Genomic DNA, 15,811 nt, shown 5'->3' on the forward strand with positions numbered 1-15,811 from the left:
GGATGGCTCCCACATCGACCCCGCCTGTGTGCTCTTTTAAGTGTGGACAAAGTGTCCTGAGACAAAAAGGTATTTATAGAATTGTTCCTAGAGTCATTGGGAGCGCATTAGTGCCATCCATTGTCCAATTGGACCACCCGGAATGTTTGTACGTGTGTCAAAATTCTCAGTGTGGTTAAGCCCAACCGAAGCCACGCCGCCGCTATCTCCTTTGTCACACGGGCCTGCAATGCGGGCTTGCAGCCATGGATGCAGCCTGATGCAGCTGATGCGTCGTCTCGCTCAACAACCCTATGTCGCAGCAACGCCTCACCCTGGCACAAACCAGTTTTCCTCAGAGCGTTGAACGAAGCTACACCATGCCAAAAGACGAGTCGGCAGACCAAGATGACCTTATGGAGCACGACCAATCGCCAGATAATGCAAAGTACCACTTTCCTCACCCGGCATGGCCACGAGCACCACTCAACGCAGCCCCTGCCACCTCCAAAGCGGACTGGGTAAGTGGCCCTCGCTTGACCCTCGCGCTAAGGCCACTCACAAGAATTGAGCACTCGTGACATTCCCAAATGTGCCTTTGAGACCCGCAAGACTTGAGACCCGCAAGTTCGCACAAGCCTTCATACCCCCAATCACATCACACAAGTGTGGCCTTGCAAGAAAATGCGCACTCATCACTGCCTAGGACGAAGAGCTCGCACGGCGAATTTTCCAGACTACGTCGATGCAGATGCGCCATAACGGCAAAGTAGTTTCTGTCCCCGTAGAAGTCAAAGCGTCGCAACATCGCCCAACACCACTCAGAGCGTCATCGCAGGGGAACCTGATGAATCTAACGAGGATATACAACGTTGGATCCGATGTGAGCAAGCCCGGGTGATCCACGTACACAGATCCGTTATCACATTCGACTCCTCCACCCTCCGCAAGGCTGTACGGCAATTGTCAAAGTCACAGCTTACCACCCTAAACGCATGGTGTGCTACAATTCCCATCCAATCGGCCACATGGCCAAACACTGCTCCCACGCCACGGTATGTCGAACATGAGGCAGAAGCCATCCAGCCAGTACTGCATGTGGTCCTACCATATACTGTGTAGCTTGTAACGACGTCGGACACATCTCGGTCTGTTCGAGAGTCGCTAGACCTCTCCTAGCGAAGACCAATCCACCGGTTAACGATAGCGCTTGCGGAGTATCGTGGGCAAAGAGGATTGCACAAAGCGCCGGGTGCAGCTCCATGAGAGGCGCCTCCACTAACATTTCTGCCACAGAACTCCGACATGCGCAAAAAAGTAACCTTCAACAGGAGAATTACTCAGAAGTAATGGCTCAACTGAGATCTCTTCGTAAAGAAGTACAATAGCTGCGGAAAGAAAACCATAAGCTAAAGAAGACTCTAGCAGAACAGAATCCTCCAGCATCGACGTCGCAAGATACAGGGCAGCCGAAGAGAAGCACGTCGCAGCACAAGCCAAAGGAAGAAACTAACACTGACGTCGCGGCACAGAATTGATCCAGAAATAATAAATTTTCTGAACATAATACGATCGGACGTTCACAAGGAACGAGCTGTTCGACAAAACGAAATAGGAAAAGTTGGCGTTCTTTTGAAGGGTATCATAAAAGAGGCGTCTCGCCATGGTCGAGTGCTTGAATAATTGACTTCAGGATAAAAAGGAACCCGCACGCAAAGTTTCCCCAAGGAACAATCATACTCTGGCACAATGGACACTGTTCACTACATACCACAATAAATTGCCGTAGCTAGGTTGCATGTTGGGATATGTTATACAAAAAGTACACCAAATTCGTCCCCTCTTCGTACTCTTATAAGAAACGCGATGTGTTCCGACTATACGGGCTACTTCACATTTTTTTACCCAACCATTGCTAATGCCCGTAAAACAATCCTTGATGACGTCTGTAAACATACACCTTCACTACCTTAGTACTCAGTATTACTGGTCAGAAGTGACATTGGTTGTAAGCAAATTTGCTTAACTCGTCTTACCTCAAAGTGTCACGAAGTGATAAAAATGCAGAAGAAGGTGTACTGTTGGGTGAGTTGGAAATTAATTTTAAAAATAGCTATAGCGCGAATAAAAACTAGAACACAGAAACACGACGGAAACAGCGCTGACTTCACACTGAGTTTGATAGGAGAAATCTCGCACTTTTTATACACACACTTGATGTTAACACACAAACAAAAAAGAAAAAAGTTACATCAATAACACAAAACAGACAGACGTATAATCTCTGATAGTATACCACCACATCGACTTGCGTTCACGCACTTGGCACAATCGACACAGACACCAAGTTAAGTCATACGCGATGTACAGCATGTGATTGGTGGGAAATCTATCTCTTTTTGGGACAAGGTGATTGACACCCGGACGACATATTTACTAGTCTGTTTTTAATTTAGTGTGCTTCAATTCTTGCTCCCGTAGCTTGGTTTCCGTTTTCTCCTATCACCTTGCACATGTCAAACTGAGGTTCGCACCCGCAAATTTTCAATGCAAGGCTAAAAACCCATCATTCCCTTTTTTGACGTTGTTATCGTACTGTCTCAATCGATCATTAAGGCATCTACCAATTTTCTACCAATTCATCTACCTACCAGCTAATAGTTCTACATTCCAACCTTCGTTCCAGTGCTTGACGGATGTTATAAATCTGTATCCTCATATCTCTATCGAGATAGGATGTGATTTAAACTCTAGAAACAGAGCTAGGGGGTACACTGACACAAACAAGCGGGGTCGTGAAGTGAAGAATTTAGGGATATGAACAACCTCGCTCTCCTGAACGACCTCACGGTGGCTACTCGAGTTGGAGCACACCCCTCACCGTAAGACAGGACACCTGACCTCACCTTCGCCTCTCGCTGAGTAGCATCAGGTTGGAAAACATAGAATACCACGTGCGGCAACGACCATTTCCCTGTAGCGATTACGCTCAAAGGGCAACGGAAAATTCCAAATAAAACTTTACAAGTTACGAACTTGAGCAGCTTCCGTGCAACACTGAATGAATCATCGTAGATATCGGCTGATTTCACTTGCTTCGTTTAGACAGTCCGGTCTGCAGCAGAGATGTCACAGGAAGCGGTCACCTGTTCTGAAGACACACTGGCACTTGACGGTCACCTTGCCAATTTATCAAAAAGAGCTGAGGTCCTCACATGCGGATCCCGACCAATTGGTAAAAGACACTTCGCTCTGATAAGACCTCGCAAGCAAGTTAAATTTACCCGGGAATATTAGAAGCAGCTTGCATATGACAACTGCACAGGAACTGTGCTACCAAATAAGGAAAGAGCGTATCCTCTTTAGGATTTGGCGCATCCATAGAAACATGGCTGGAAAGGGAACGAAATGATCGCCGTTTCTGGCCACTGCAATGTTTAATGCCCCTGTGGACCGTGTTTAACAAACATCATTACAGCCTTCTTCCCATCAGCTACTTCTCATCCTAGTGATAATAACCTTGACCCTTCTCTGGATGCTCATTTCACGCCTGCGTAACTCCTGGCTGCAATACGGTAAAACAGAAAGGAAATTGGCACCAGCCCATGGCGGCATAACATGGGAGTATATCCACAACCTAAACGAACCCAACTTCAACATCTCAATTTAATTAACGACTCCGGGCAAGGGGGAAAATGCTGCAATTCTCGATCATACTTTGATCAATCTCATTCCAAAGCCTGGCAAAGACCCCGCAGAAGTAACCAACCTGCGATATATTTCTCTCTTGCCCCTACGCTGTGTACATTGATGGAACTACTATTGAACAACCGAATGCAATTATTCCTCGAACATGTTAAGGCTTGTTTTCATCCAGAACAAACAGGATTCCGACTAAACCTTGGTAGGCATGACTTCCTCTGGCTGCTTAAAAGAGTTATCAGCAGACGAGGGCATCCGCCGTGATCTTCCCGACTACGTTTTTAGTGTCGACATCCCCAAGGCCGTTGACAGAGTTGAGCAGGCGGTCATACTGAAAACTCGTGCACAGGCGTTCCCCACGGTGCGTGCACCTTCCACAACAACTGTCCGGTTCAGCTCTTTGGCTCACTAACCGGATGGGCACCAAAGATATACAATAAGAGATGAGTCCCACAGGGACCTGTACTTGGCCGCGTGCTTTTTACCATAGTTATTGCGCAGCTCGCAAGGGCATTGGAAAAGGAAACGTCGAAGTGGTTCGCGATGTACGCTGACGATATTACTAAATAGACCGAAGGCTGTGAATACCACGGAAAACCGGACATGAGAACACAACTGCAAGGTGTCGTGAAAACACTCGAAGATGTTTTACCCAATCTAGAACTTGAATAGCCCCAGCAACAATGGAGCTTCTGGTTGTAACAAGCTACAAAAAGCATGCTCACAGAGGATTCCATTCGGCATATTGGCGGAAGAGTGAGGCAAGCGAGAAGATCAGTTCGCCGCTTTGGCCTCCCGCTCTGTAGCAGTGGCAGTCCCAAGACCCGGTTGCACAAAGCTGACGAAAATGGAAGCAGATGCACGCACTTCGTCTGAAAAGTACGGTGTAGCTAATCAACGCGCATGCCTCTCCATGGCTCGAGCTGTAGCAATTGGCACAATGACATATTGCGACCCTATTTACGACCTCAATAAGACAAACCTTAAAACTCTTCGTGCTCTACATAGAGCCACCCCGAGAGCAATTACCGGCCTTGCAAAACGCACCCAATTCGACGCCCTCAAGCGTGCTGTCCCCATCCATCCGTAAGACACTATTATGCAAAATACGTGATGTCAGGCTGACGCTAAAGGCAGCCTCACAAGGTAGGGAGTTGACATCATGACAAGGGACCCACAGAAGCCTCCCCCGGATATTATTATACCGACTGCGTTGTCACACTGGAAATTCGCAGACAATGCCTGCCCTAGGCCACATTTCCGGAGCAATACCACAAAACAAGTGCAATTCAAGAAAACGGCGAATTTAGCACCTACAGAACACCAAACTCCAAGGCGAAGTGGACATTTTCACAGGTCCAAGCCTTACACTGAGTACAGTTGGTACTGCATGGATATGCTCGGAACAAACATCTCGAAATGGCAGCTTTGCACTCAACTAACATAACGCCACTAGCCTGGAAAATAAATAGTGCGCTATAAATAGCGCCTTCGGTCATCTATATTATGATCGTGACACCCGGCCCCTTGGGTACGTGCGTGTCATCACGGATTCGTTTGAGGATGTGAAAGAATTCTGGAAGCCTTTATCCTCCAACCCTAAAGTAAACAGTATTTTGCTGCAAATTGAACTCATCCGAGTGCAGGGTGCACAAAGCCGTATCGAATGGGCACCGGACCATGAGGACAGGAACACAGGAAATAGGGTTGCCCACGAGGCAGCGCAGAAGAGTAGCACTCGTTCCACTCCACCGAACTCTTCGTTGTCCTCCCCTCCCACACCCAAGGCTTTTATTTTGATCCAACTTGAGAAGGCGAAACAGGAATACCGAATGGCCACTCCGACGAGTTACCCCTTCAATGTTGGCACGCAACCAAGGGCGCCTGAAGTATTGGTAAATAAGGTTTGTGCTGACGCTGCCTATAGTACTCCCCATATAATTTATAAATGGTCCCACAGACCTGAAGGACGGGAACATCGCCCTTATTGCAATCTGGCCAATAAACCTTATTTACACCACCAGATTTGGTCATGCGTGTACTTCCAGGAGCGTCGAACACAGCTTCTGTCACGTCGCAGCCCGTTTATACCTTCTCTGAAATATCAGACAACATACGCTGCGGTGAGCTGCTTTCGGAGCTTGCTAGCTTTGCAATTAAGAGTTGTTCGGAAGGGCGACGCTTAGTCTGTCACACTGACTGTAGAACTATGAAGTGCAACTAAAAGCTGAAATTGATCCTACTCTATATATCCCTCTTGCCTCACAACCGCAACCCCACCCTCATTGGCTTAGGCCTTTACGTCAAGTAAAAGCTGCAACTAACTAACTCAGTTTTTATAGAGACTTGAACCGGCTTGTTTTTATATCTCTAGACAGCACAAGGTAATCGGTCGTAGACTTGTATTCCTCCCCCCAACAACGTTGGTAATGGTGATTGTAGATGACAGTAATTGTGAAAGTCCACAGGAAGAACTGGTTAAAGAATGCAGGGGAATTCAAGAAGTCGTTACGATCTACTTAAAATGGATGCATTAGCGTCCAATTACCCTAAATATCCCTTTGTTACCATCAGCATCACTGTTTTAGATTGCGTATTTTTCATCCTCTCTCTGTTATTATGGTTGAAAAGCAGTGGGCTTGAAGTTACGTAGCAGTAACTCTGAGCTCTTCGATGTTGCAGACAGCGTAAAACTAATTATACGTAAAACGGCTGGTACCGATTGACGACGGTAGAGCTGAAATCGTAACCCCAAGCCATACGTGAGGTCAGAGCACACCCGCGTCCGCACAGCTAGTGCAGCATCTGTTGGGGCAGTAATGCACGGTCACAGGCTTCAGTGGATGTCACGTGATGTCGCTACTTTCGTGCGGCCGGCACGTAAAGGCGGCACGCGTTTCTACGTGGTAGGTCAGAACCCTTCGCTAGGTCCACCATTAGTCAACTGGATACATCGAGCTGTTGGTGCCGGCGTTCGATTTCCATTGAGACCCAAATCTGACCAATCTTTTCAATTAAGTTTACTTACAATTATTCTGTATCTGACGTTGGCCGTTTCACCTGCTCCGTCATGGTTACGATGCCGACAAGGCAGGATTTTTCCCGGTGCATCCTAACTTACGGCAAATCACACATCACGTAATTTCATAGGCAGCTTTCCTACCCAATTGCAGCTTGGCTTGACTCGAAGGTAGGCAGGACCTAAAAATATCATGGTTTGGGCTACGTGGAGCAACAGGCGTTGCTATATTACCGCGAGTACGAAACACAGCAAGGGATCGTGGTTTAAAGTGGAGGTCCGTAGGCGATGCAGAGGAACGATGGAAAGGCGGAATTGGGAAGACCGGGGCTAGTCCAGAACTAGACATCGACGTATTTACGTGAATGTAAGCACTAAGGCCGAGCCGAGGGTGGGCAGCTGTAGCTCACCTTGGTGGTGTACTTGAGCATGTGGGCGCTGGGGTTCGAGAGGGCAGCAATAACCGTGTGGCCCTTGTGGGTCAAGTACTTGAGTGTCCGCAGGCAAATATGCGCTTGCATCGCGTCCAAATTTCTGCGAAAGAGCGGAACATGCCAGACGTGTACAGTAGAACGACTCCCTGCACTAGTATAATTTTGAATGGTTCTCTGCTATCTTTCCCGACGGCCAGTCTGCCTGACAAGCGGTGGTGCCGGATGGAGCGAATTCGTCGATCGAAAAGACACGGCCGGCTATTTGATTTCAGAAATGCAGTTTGCGCTGACTCAATTCCTAATTCGGTCTCGATATTTTTGAAGCGACAATCTATGCCGGCAATATTTATTCGGGGTATTTCTTCTATTGGCAGTAGCGGTAGTGATTGGCGAGTGAAGCGCCACCTGTACTACGCTATACCTGCGATAGGGCCCTGCTATAACGACAAAACTGTACTTCGTGTAGGGGAACCTCTGTATTAATTTTACGTAAACGAAGAATGGTTGCAGTGGCCGTCGACGTTGTCTCGCGCAGTATGTTACCCTTCACTGCCAAACCTACCAGGCATGGTGACTCCGACGGCGATTGCCCTGCACGTCACGGCCACACCGCTCCCATAAACTCGCTTAAAGGAGCCATAAAGAGAAAATACAACTTCGTTTAATTTGAAAGAACTAGGATTCAGTATCTCACTCAGCTCCATGACAGCCACAAAATATGTTTTTTAGCAAAAAAAAAGCAAGAATTATTTAAAAACTTTTAAATTTTGCGCCACAGTGACGTGTTATGAGCAAGAATGACGTCATACGGGCCAACAATAAAACAATTTTCAGAGCGTTAACTGCACGTTAGCATTCAAGTGATGTTGTCAAATGGAACTAGAAGCCCCATTACAGATGTTCAGTCATGTGTTGTCGCGACAGGTCAGTTAGGCGGCCGCCAATCGCACAAACAAGGTTCCGTGACGTCATATAAAAGTTGCGGGAAATTCAGCAGAGGGTTGCGACTGTTTGACACGTTTTCTTTAATATCTCCGTTATTTGTTCTAAGATTGCGATGATATTGGTATCATTGTTATCAGGACTAAGCAGTCTTTCTAATAAACCCAACTTGTGTTTTGTCTTCATGGCTCCTTTAGGCCTTAATAAAGGATTTCTCTCCCTTTCTCTCTCTCTCTCTCTCTCTCTCTAGTACTTCTCAGTTCTCGATCTGTTTTTCCAACCAATAGTGCAATGTCCAACCGAAGCATCGACAGGTTACGGGCCTTGTGTAACAGTGTTGAAGGCACAAAGCACACTGAACAAAAGGCTCGATGACAACGCAGGCTAGCATAGCAACACGTCGGAACGTTGTTAGGACGGACGAACACAGTTATAGACTTGAAGGGCGGTACTTGTTAGCGTCATAGCAGTAGTACGGCACCAGTGTTTTCGTACGCCGACGTAACGCACAGTGTACTGCTCAGCGTTTACGCATTTATATCAAATAAACAAGCTAGTCAAACGAGGTTACCTATATATTTCGGACAAGAGATTGGATCAGTACATGAAAAGCCCAAACAGAAGCAGCGCAAGATATATATTTCCTCCTGTCTTTTCTTGACGCATGGAGAGAGAGAGAGAGAGAGAGAGAGAGAGAGAGAGAGAGAGAGAGAGAGAGAGAGAGAGAGAGAGAGAGAGAGAGAGAGAGAGAGAGAGAGAGAGAGAGATTAAACTTTATTCTGCAGCTCAAGTCCTAGCCGCGGAGTTATGAGTCCTCGGAGGAAGGGGGTGTCCAATGATCCTCCGACGGTAACGGGCTGGCTAACACATTTTAATAGTAATAACGGAAGCCACACTAAGGAAGTCAAATCGGCTGATAAGAAGATACGTTTTGTGCAGCTTGAATAACGTTCGCGTATTCATGAGTAGGGTAGTGGCCGTACGAGGAGTACATAACCTTACATTCGCGCTTTTACTGGGAAGCGGATTGCGCAGATGGCAGCATGGTGTCACTTATAACGAATGTTGGTAATGCTTAAAAATGGCACAATAAAATTATAGCGGTTGTACATATTCAAAGTGACATCATTTGGGGGCTGAGCCGAAGTCGATAAATTGTATTTTTATCATTTTATTTTTTTTTTGCGTAGATAGAACACGTCTTTATGAAGCCAGAGGATCCGGAAACATAAAAGTTCTAAGGTTGGATCCAGTTTTTTACTCTTTGTGTGAACAAAGTGTTACTGGAAGCCATTTTTTAAAATCGCCAAGAGCATTTGGCTTAATCCGTGCCGGTTCATATATACCCTGGTATTCTCAGTCCTTCGCCTCCAGTGGAGTAGATCCTTCAAATTGATTTCCCCATGCATAAGCATTGCGGAATCCTCCCTTCAACTTAGTGGAGGGAGCTGATGCAGTAGAGGAGGGACTCAGAATACGGCCCATGGTCAGAGAACGCCACTTTAGGACAGGCATATCCGTTGCAGGCGTGAAGCCCATGAACGAAATATACTCTGAAAACCTTGGAATGTCTATTCAGTTTGTAATAGGGTCATGGTGCCACACTGATGGTCTCGCACTGTCTTGTTTGGCCTGTTTACATGGTATCAGACGGTATACTGCCAATTTTAGCATTAACTTGACTCAATTTAGGGCGCTTTCTTGCTTGAAAAAGTTCAGCTAAAGTTATGCACCGATATTCTGCAAATGACCTGCACGCCAGGACAAGAACTACCATAAAAAGTAATGGTCGAAAAACGCATTTTTATCTGAGCGCTTCTCTCGTATTCCAACGGTATTTTGCGGAGACAGTCATTCGGAGCTATTTGGCAACTCTGACATTGCCATTGAGGCACACGACGTCGACGGTTGGATTCTGGCAGTGGAGGGAGGCTGTATTGTCTGTATTCTGATGAAGGCGATGCATTAAAGGCCAGCTTGCTTTGAAAAAGCGCCCAGTGGCTTACGTGTTCATACGCAATCTTGCATTACAGTGTGCCTCATAGCACAAATACAGCTTCGAGGCATAAGATTATATATATTCGAGTTCTCCATAGTTAACCTTGGTTCCTTTAACAGGTGCAGCAAGCAATGCATTTTCTGCATGCGCATGGCCTGAACCGTTAATAGAAGTCTGCAGTTCACAAACACTGCGTAGACGGAGGAAAATGGCTTTTCTTATACGAAAGGAACGTGCGGATGAAACATGATATGCTAGTTTTTTCACTATCCATGAACAGCAGGACGTTCTACACGCTTCCTACTTTTAGAAAAATGTAAAAAAAAACGGCAATACAAGAACGTAAAACAGCTTCTCACTACCAAATTTAGAGGCTAGACTGGGGAGACCAGTATTTCCTGCGTGCGGCAAAAATGCGTGTTAGGGCACACTCAAATATTTCTCCACACTATTACGGCTGGCCGTTCCCATTCAGACAAAAGTGGAGGAAAGAGCACCATGTGTCGTAACGGCGCCACCTTGCCTTGTGGGGTCGTCGGCGAATATAAGCGGCTGTGGTCGGATGAGCTGCTCTGCGCAGGTGAGGAGCCGCCGGTGTGTCTTGCTTATGTGCGACACCGGGATCCGCCGCACGTCCAAGAGGTTCCAGCGCTCCATGGCGTTGACCACCTGCAACGGCACAGGGGCAATGCCAAGACGGTTACCTGAGGAGTGCCGCCACTGAGCTACAGCTAGGCCCCAATCACAATGAAAAAAAATGCGGGGCCAGCTCAATTCGTAAAGAAATGCGAGGACGCGAATGGTGGGCACAGAGCGTTGTCCTCGAAAGACCCAACAGTGCGTGAATAATGGTGCACGTTATGCATTGGGCTTCGCCTTACGAGTGCTGCGGAGTAGGCGCAAGGGAGCTATAAGGAAAGGCGACTGTAGGTGAACGTGTTTACTTAACGGGCAAGACATCGGTTTTCAGCCAACTTACTGGCGGTTGTACTGTTCTGGATTAACGTGTCCGCATTGGTAAACGTTGTGTATGATCTGTGTAGAGTAGGCTGTCGCTAAACATATAACGCTCAAGCGAGATTCCTCCGAAACGAAACTACAGCGTCAACGCTCGTTTGCATTTGAAAATCACTGCCTTTATTGAGGGCTCCCAACGAACTATACAATACTTGAAACTTTATTCACAGCAAAGGTACGGTCGCTAACACAGTAAAATGCACAATCGATATTGCGGATAACATACGGGATCCTTGTTAACAATTGTCTTGCAGCACGTTGCCAAACAAAACTGCAAAAATTGTGCATTTGATAGGGCCAGTAATACCCACTGTGCTGTGAACTTACAACCTGCCCAGACGCACTCGCGTGGAACCCTGGACTACATACTTGCTGTATGCGTTTGCCCGCATTTGGGTCACGAAATTTTATCCAAGCGATACAGTTCACGTCGCACTCCAAACTATCAGGTCAGTATTATTCCGTGTCACGAGTTTTTCTGTTTTTTTTTTCATAATGTGAATAAAAAAAAGTGTGGAGGCCTAGGTAAGGGGCACATGAGGGAATGGGAGAGGGTGTAGTCCGGTTTTATGTACAAACAGCGGCACTGTCCTGTACAAAATTCTATCCTTAGCAGCGGTCCCAGTTTAAAGGCTTATAACAGTCATGAGTGAAACTTAAGCACAAACAGACACAGGGACGAGAAAGGGAAACGACACCAGCGCTTACTACCAACTGAGCTTACTATCAACCAGCTCGTCTCCCCATTTTGCTTTTTGCAAATCACAATGTCCTAAATTGTCTCTGACGCCGACGCAGTCACATCCGGAAGCGGTTATCTGCAGCCGATGTGGGAACCCGGGACCTGCAGCAATTATCCCATCTTTTCATCTGATCCAGGCCCGGAAGCGCCGGTGATTCAAAGCTCTTACGGAGAAGCTCCTTTTGTCCGGAAGTGGTACGAACAGAGAAATCGGACAAGGCAAATATATGACATTTCATTGGTTTTATGATGTCTCAAGCGATGATTTTTTAGTGCGCTGCAGTTATGTGGCCGCTGCTCGAAGACGGAAGGAAAACAGAAGAGGAAAGTAAGGCGAAAGTGTGAGGGGGAGGGCGGTATGCCGAGGCAGAACGAGACGCTGCCCGGCGGCGACGCTCTACAAGATAACTGAGAGAACAAAGATGCCACCGAATATGAGCCCGCAGGAGAGAGGTTTCAGGCTAGTGGAGAGGGCCCACTTTTTTAATCAGCTTAAAGCATGGCTATATGCTCCTTAGTGGCCCATCTCAACGCAACTTAGCAAAATAAACGGGGTGTAAAGTATTCCGGTTCTCCGTAAATCTGTTTTCTTGCTATCATTGAAGTTCTGCACCAGTGCTGTCACAAGATACGTGAAACTAGGTCCCCACTCGTTGGAGGCCACAATATCTAGAATGCGCAGCAGGAAACGAAATTGTAGGTGGTTCCGTGTATAAACATTGCTTCGACCGGCCGCGGGGGCTCAGTGGCTAGGGCGTTGTGCTGCTGAGCCCCAGGACACGGGTCCGATTCCCGTCCGCGGCGGCCGCTTTTCTGATGGAGGCGAAAAGAAAGAACGCCCCTGTGTTCGAGATTTCGGGCACGTCAAAGATCCCCAGGAAGGTCAAAATTAATTCGAAGCCCTCCACTACGGCGCGCATCAGCTGTGCAGCGCTGGCGCGTTAGGCCTAACAATCAACCAATTAACAAAAATTGCTTTGCTTTGCTTAAAATCAATCAATCAATCAATTAAAAAAATTGCTTTGATTGTAGTCACCGGTGTTTAGTCACCCGCTTTAGTCACCCGATGGTAGTCACCCGGTTTCTTTACGTCTGTGTTTTATTATGTTGTCGATAGCGTACGGTAAGCTAAGACATCGGTAATCACACCTCCAGATAGCAATGGGGACCGCATTTTACGGTTTTTCTTGTCGGACAGCAATGAAAATATTGAAAAAATTGTGGGTTTTAAATAAAGTTTGACGACAGGTCTATATCGGTTCTGCGTGACTGCTCTATGTTTATCACGCACTGAGATAAACGTATGTATTGTCCGTCCACAGAATTAACATATCGTAATGACTTCGCTCCTAAGAGGAACAAGTTTTAGGCACTGGCTTTGTAGTCCCCTGTCTTCGCCTTGTCTTTTCGTTGTAACAGCACAGAAGATCCACTACTGTTTGCACTGAAGGGATTAAACAAAGCGGAGACTCTGATCAGACATGGTAAGGTATAGAGAAGGTTTGATGACGAGGTTTGAATGGCCACAGGACAAGCGCTACTAGCAAATGGTTTATTGCATTGAGGTGAAACAACATATATAGGATGATTTGATACAGCTCGTCCGTATCCCGATAAGTGGTCTCGTACAGTTCTGCGCGCAGATCCGCTGGCCATTACTATCGTATATATGTCGTTGCACCTTAGTGCAATAAGGCAGTTGTTAGTAGTGCTTTTTCTCTCACCTTCAATGCGCCCGACTTTTTTTAGTACCTAAACCAATGCATCTATTATTCACAAACCCGCCAAGAATCAGGCTCTTCAAGGGACCCTTCAACACATTTTTAAACTATTTGCTGCAGCTAAAATGATACCAGAACGTAGTCAACAGACACATCGAGTACTTAGAATAGGGGTTCTCCAAGTACCTCAGCCAAAACTTACTTCTCTATGCCCGTCGGACAAGTTGGAAACCTGATCAAAGATTTTTTTCTCTTTCGTGAGTCTTGCCGTTCTATGAGAGCGAATTACGCCATTAGAGCGCTACAGTTAATCCCCACTTCTCCGCTGCATAGGCGTTTGCTCGGCCTGCCATTGTCATTTTGTCTTTCACTCGGTCCGTGTTGCTCAGTCTGCCGATTCACGCTGGGGGAAGCGCATACATTTTCTTGGCTCGAGGGTGGGCCTAAATATGAGTTATTTAACACGGAGTTGTTACATGGCTAGGCCAGCGAGAGCACTCACCCGGCTGGCGTCCACCGAACGCGCACCCATCCAGATATCCTTCGCAAAAAATTGTCCACAGCTGCTAAACCTTTGCTAACGCGTTCCATGGCGTTCGAAGCTATCGATAGCGCGCGTACATTCGAAAGAATAAAACCCCAAAAATTATTCAGCGCATTTTGACATAAAAAAAAAACTCAGCAGAAAAAATGAACAAGAAGAAGCATTCTGCGCGCAGTGTTTCATATGGTGCATCTAAAGATAAAAAAAAAACAGGAAAAAATACTCGGCGCGCAGTCAATGCCAATTGGCTTGCGACTCATAGCACGAATATAACAAAAAAAGCGCGTGCGGAAGAAATTTCCCGCACAGTTCTGATTGGCCTTAAGCTTATGTGGAGGCAGTGTTGACTGATTGATTGTGGGGGTTTAACGCGCCGACGCAACGCAGGCGATGAGGCGCGCCGTAGTGGAGGACTCCGGATTAATTTTGACCATCTTGGGATCTTTAACGTGCGCCGAAATCTCGTACACACGGGCGTTTTTGCTTTTCGCCTCCATCAGAAAAGCGGCCGCCGCGGCCGGGAATCGAACCCGCGACCTCGTGCTCAGCAGCGCAACGCCTTAGCCACTGAGCCACCGCGGCGGGTGGAGGCAGTGTAACAGCTCACGAATAGTCATTCTTGAAAAAGTAGTCATTCTTGAAAAAGTCTGACGCCGAGGTTCAGGGTTATAGCCGACTTAGGCAGGAGGCTAGCCGACAAACCTAGCCAAAAGAAACGCTTTCGTGAAAGAATATGCTGAAAGATCCCGCAATATTCTTGCACCACACTTTCAGTGAACATATCGTGGCTGCCCGATGGTATTTGTTGCGAATAGCTGAGGAAGTCAAGCAAGCGCCAGGTAAGGGTACTTTGTTTTCACCAGGCTCCGATCGGGTACGGGACGGGGGTTCAGAAAGGTATTCCGAAGATAGCTTTGGCACTCAACGCAAGGATTGAACTGGGATGGCTGTCATACCCATGTTTCCAATTTGTTGGGCCTGTGAGCCACCTATAAGGAACTCCTACAAACACGGCACTCCAGTTATAGTAAAACCGCCGCAGCAGCTGAAAAGGTTGCCGTCGATTAGTGCTTCTTTGAAAAAAAAAAAAAAAACTTGTTTTCCCGCAAGAATGGCGACGCTTCCACGAACAGAATGGCCCTGTTGGTGTGTTTATGCAGATTCCAGCTTTCCCTGTAAACTTTTGCACGTTCATAGACGATCTTCACACCAAGAGAAACCTCCTCAACCTAAAGCTAAAGCCGACAAAGTTTCCGCGTGTTATTATTGAACGAAACTGCTCGAAACTAAACAACGCCAGTCGAGCAAGCGGATATAATAGCAGTGTGGTTTACTTGTACAGTTCACTATTCCTTTGCTAAGAAGCAGTTCTATACTTAACCATGAATTGTCGTTGCGGGCCGGGAATATAGGTAATGATCGGTACAATCTGCATTGACAGGTTCGGCCGCCAGTTGTTTTGCAGCAGTCGCAGGCCCCACTCGAGCAAAGCGAAGCTGGCGAGTTTGGGGGTTACACATAACCTCACCTTACGGACGCGCCATCCCTACACGGCATCATTTTGGCATGCCAGCTCCTATTGTTGCCGGGTGCGATGGGCAGGTCGCTATCTATAAAGCCGGTCGTGGTTATTTCCCAGAACCGAAACCGAAACTGGTTTGAATTCAATCCTGCACAACGACCAATCACATCGCATCTCGGATACGCGTCCC

The 15,811-nt window shown here is 47.0% G+C and overlaps 1 protein-coding gene across 1 annotated transcript in view; it reads right to left on the reverse strand.

Annotated features, from left to right (window-relative positions):
- LOC144178079 (ATP-binding cassette subfamily G member 4-like) overlaps positions 1–15,811 on the reverse strand; it is a 77,059-nt gene that overhangs the window by 46,331 nt on the left and 14,917 nt on the right. Inside the window, exons 6-7 of the mRNA XM_077705606.1 lie at positions 10,599–10,744; positions 7,111–7,234 (exon numbers count right to left, since the gene is read on the reverse strand). Of these exons, the coding sequence (XP_077561732.1) occupies positions 7,111–7,234; positions 10,599–10,744 (270 nt within the window). The remainder of the gene's footprint in view (positions 1–7,110; positions 7,235–10,598; positions 10,745–15,811) is intronic.

Source organism: Haemaphysalis longicornis, unplaced genomic scaffold (genome assembly GCF_048455015.1).
Source record: "Haemaphysalis longicornis isolate Haplotype H1 unplaced genomic scaffold, Haemaphysalis longicornis Haplotype H1 scaffold_4, whole genome shotgun sequence".
Lineage (NCBI taxonomy): Eukaryota > Metazoa > Arthropoda > Arachnida > Ixodida > Ixodidae > Haemaphysalis > Haemaphysalis longicornis.